At 32.5% G+C, this 4,360-nt stretch overlaps 1 protein-coding gene across 1 annotated transcript; it reads right to left on the bottom strand.

Annotated features, from left to right (window-relative positions):
- Positions 1-838: 838 nt before the first annotated feature.
- On the bottom strand, positions 839-2,604 carry LOC136201373 (putative F-box protein At3g23260). Its single transcript, XM_065992033.1, has 2 exons — positions 1,212-2,604; positions 839-1,104 (listed from the first exon to the last, which is right to left on the bottom strand). Exons 1-2 carry the CDS (start codon positions 2,207-2,209, stop codon positions 1,065-1,067), a joined length of 1,038 nt encoding a protein of 345 aa, XP_065848105.1. The 5' UTR covers positions 2,210-2,604; the 3' UTR covers positions 839-1,064.
- Positions 2,605-4,360: the final 1,756 nt, after the last annotated feature.

The raw sequence follows: 4,360 nt of genomic DNA on the forward strand, positions 1-4,360 counted from the left end.
GCACTAAAAATGACGTGGAACAATATCTCATATGTTCAAATTTCGTTTTTTTTTTCGATTTTCCTGAAATTCCATGTATCCAAAATATGCATTAAAACCTATGAAACACGGAGACGGGTGCGGACACCGCAAACGGTATTTTTAGAAAATATGAAACACGGTGCAGCTGGGACACGACAAATTTTATATAATTAATTATATATATTAGATATAAAAATATATAAAAAACTTGATAAATCACAAATAAATCATTATCTAATCCATAAAAAGAACATCCATAATAAGATAAGTCATTAATTCATCACAAAAACAATATCCCAAAAGAAAAAAGGAAATCAAAATCCCACGAGAAGAACTCAGGAGAAGAATGGCAGCGCATGAGAAGGAATCACCTAGGAGAGAAGAAATAGTTTCTGATTATTCCCCAAATAAAAACGAAATCGTGATGTTGATTTGTGCAGGAAAGAGATGGAATCGGGATTTGCAGGAGATGGAATCGCGATTTGCGCAATGAAGGAGAAAAAACCTAATTTAATTCGTGCAATACATACACAGGTGACATTATAATAAAAAAACCCTAATCTTTAACTTTTTTTACCCCAGCCGACTCCCGAGTCCCCCGTGACCCGCCATGTCCAACTTTCCGGCCGTGTCCCTGAGTCCGGCGAGTCCGACTCGGCCACGGCGACTCCGGAAAAAAGTCCATGCTTCATAGATTAAAACATGTTGAATTATGATTTGATATTTTCTAAATGTTAATATATATAATTCAACAACACTAAAATATGATTTCACATCTAATTCATATATGGCATGCCTAAACATGAACATGATTTATGCATCTGTAGTTACAAAAAGTTCAGCAACTGTAAAATAAAACCAGATTATTTTACATGATTCAAAAATGCCAAAATTAGTTCATATATTCTTTTGTTCTTAGGTAATAGAGAATTTAGCAAAGATTATTTGGCACCTTATAATGTCCATCTCATTTTCCTCATAAGTAACAACCAGAACCGTGAATAGGATCAGAACTGGAATCACAATTTGGACGAAACTATTCTTCAACTATTGTCCTCTTTGGGCAATTTCAACTTGGCGCCCCTAGTCAACAGAATAATAAAATGGTTAGAAAGAGATAAAAATAGGTAATATTCAAATTCATTTCACACCTAATTTCTCAAAAACTTTTTTATCATAATCAAAATTACCTTGACCTCATGTTAAGCACCTTCACATCATGTCCTGATAAAGCATGTTTGAGTGAAACAAAGGTTGGAATATAAGCAATTGCTTCGACTTTAAATGGGCAGAACCTCAAAGATCTCAATCGATTTTGTTTTGGTTCAATGTAAACTAAAGTATCTTCACAAGAGTTAAACATTAGCAATGCCCCATCATTCAAGTACTTGATGGGTTGTAATGAGCCATAATGTTGTATTGGATCATAATATATGTGATTAAGGGAAAAAACTTTCGACCATGCTTTTTTGGTACCATTATCTTTCATTGTCCAAACATGAATAGCACCAGAATCAAGAACTTCACATATACAGAGTTCTCCCCCTAATACTCCCACATTGTCATATTGATATGGTTGATTCAGTGTGGGTAATGAAACTGACTCAAAATGTTCCTTCTCAACGTCAAAAGTAAGTAAAGATAATGACCCCAAATAAGAACGCCAATAAAGAAAACCATACAAATAAATAGGAGATGACATTGGCAATGACAGGGTGAAAAAACCAATGTTTTTCCATGTATTTGTGCCCAAAATATTTACTTCAGCCATATTGCCACCAGGAGTGCCTCGCTCGGACATTCTTATAATCTTATATTGGTTAGTCGTAGGACTAAAACCAAAACCATAACATAAAACATCCGAGCTAGAGTTAATCTTCTTATCGTCTGGTAGGTTAATAAACTCACCCGTAATAGGATTGCAAACAATAGGAAGCTCTTTATCAGATACACCAGACAAGCAAAGCAAGCCGTTGCATGTAACTATATCAAATAAGTTTGGGACTTCAAATCTGGCTTCAATTTCAACCTCACCATTATTTGGCTGCATAAGATGAACCATTTTCGACCCGTATATTCGAATCAGAGGATAAATCTCACCTTGATTAAAATGGAGCTTTGCAAATTCAGGATGGGAAACTATATCATTCCAAGTTTTGCAAACAGATTTTGATACAAAAATTCTCATAATAGACAGCCGAAGTAGTATATTTACCAGGAATATCCCTTGGGAGATCACAAAATGAAGAACCTGAATATGGAGTCACTTCCTCCCTTATTTTTCTACCTCTCTTTGCATTAGAGTCAATACCCAAAGAAATTGTTCCTCTTTTCATGACTATTTGTGAAGCTATGATACTAAGACAAAGAAAATGTCATAAGCACTAATCAGCACACTGAATTTGAAATGCTAAACAAAACCCTAATTCTGCGGCATATTTTGGAAATGAAACCTAAAACCTCATAAAGCAAAGACTTAATCATATCAAGTAGTAAATCAATGTAAGGATAAATGAATATATAGCTATATCAAAATTGTGAGAAAAAACAGTACAAAGAGAAGAAATTTTACTGGAAAATGGATTGACGGGAAGCTGCGAGTATCTCTCAACTCTGCACTCAATGGTAGAGTGATGTTTGTTTAAGTAAGGAAGGAGATTGGGTATTCATTTGCATTTAAGTCCTCTATATTTTTAAAATTACATTTTTTCCTCCTAAGTTTTTATTATTTTATTCATCCATTTTAACTAAACATACCTATGATATTTTTTTAAATTAAGTAAATATTGTGAATCTTATATGGGTTTCAGATAATCTTAATTATTATATGATTGGGTTTAGGATAGAATCCTAATGGCATACGTGTTTCTTTAAGAATTATAGACAAATTTTATTTTTAATTAAATATAAGATAATGGAAAAAAATTATCTAAGCTTGATATGTTGAAATTAATGTCATGTTAGTGATATTTGTTTTCTTTATAAGGATTGGATATCTTTACACTGACATATTAACAATCTAAGTGAAATAAAATCAAGAGACAATAGACATGTCACATCTTTCACATGCTTAAGATAGTTTCAACGTTATCAATTCACTCTTCTACCCTTTTATGTTTAGTATTACTTCTACAATTTGACATATGTAACAAAGTACTTATACATACGTTTCAAATAATAAAGTAATACAATATTCTAAATTCATCATCATGTATCCGAAAATTCAAGCTTTCCGCACAAGAAAACTTAGATATGATTTTCTTCTCATATGCTGATTTCACTCTACTATAACAAAAAAATGGCACAACTAGTACCCACTAACAATTCCAATCCTGATTTTATGCCTAGTCATAGAATTATTAACAATACGAATTATCATCAATGGTCCAGGTCGATACATATACTAATTTTTTTAACATTTCCACTTTAATTTATTAATATCACCATCAATAGTCATTGATGGTCTCAGTAAAACTATAATATATTCTAAATGGATGAATGAAAATTAAGGAAATGTACAAAAATAAACATTGTTGTTTGGCCGATTTTCCATGTGGTTTAAAAATTTGCAAACAAGTACCTTGTGTTACCATCCGTTAGCAAACGAGTACCTTGTTTTTTAAATTTATTTGTGCCGTGTATATGAAATAATAAACACACAAAATTATTGAAGAGTCAACAAATAATAAAAAGTGAGTTTGTAACGTGTATGTGAAATAATATTATATCAAAGAATGATTATATCATATATTAATAGTAATAATAATAATAATAAATTGTGTTTTATTTAAATTAGTCTTCTATATTCAACATTTTCTAAACTTATGTTTCTTCAAGATTTTAAGTTAATTTTACACGTTTTTAACTTATTGCTAAACCATTTTTTTTAATTGAAATACGGACCTAGCCTAACGGAAATCCCAACCAGGTTGGCACCCCCGAAAAGGCAAAGACCCAAGATATATAAAAGAAGAGATGAAAAAATATGAATCCAGTACAAAGAATGTTTTTTAAGAAAATCTAAACATATCCCTACCAAGGGCATTATCTCTAGCTAAAAGGGATCAGAAGTCCGGAAGGGTATTCCACATTTGTAAAACCGAGGTCAAACGACCGTAATTAGCAAGAGCGTCCGCCACTTGATTACTTTCACGGAACACATAGGAGACAACCACCTGCATATGCATCATTGAATTTAAACAATTTAACCAATCCACTCGCATTGTCCACGGAATGATCTGCGCAAGGGAACAGAAAATTCGAATAACGTAAGTCGAGTCACTTTCAATCCAGAGACGAGTCCATCTAGGTGACCTCGCAATTGAAACTTATTGCGAAA

This window comes from Euphorbia lathyris, chromosome 7 (genome assembly GCF_963576675.1).
Source record: "Euphorbia lathyris chromosome 7, ddEupLath1.1, whole genome shotgun sequence".
NCBI lineage: Eukaryota > Viridiplantae > Streptophyta > Magnoliopsida > Malpighiales > Euphorbiaceae > Euphorbia > Euphorbia lathyris.

Bases quoted from the DNA above. Each gene is read 5' to 3' on its own strand.
- LOC136201373 (XM_065992033.1), bottom strand. From the start codon at position 2,209: ATGAGAATTTTTGTATCAAAATCTGTTTGCAAAACTTGGAATGATATA. The intron at 1,105-1,211 runs GTAATTTTGATT...TCTGTTGACTAG, and splicing joins GTGCTTAACATGAGGTCAAG to GGGCGCCAAGTTGAAATTGC.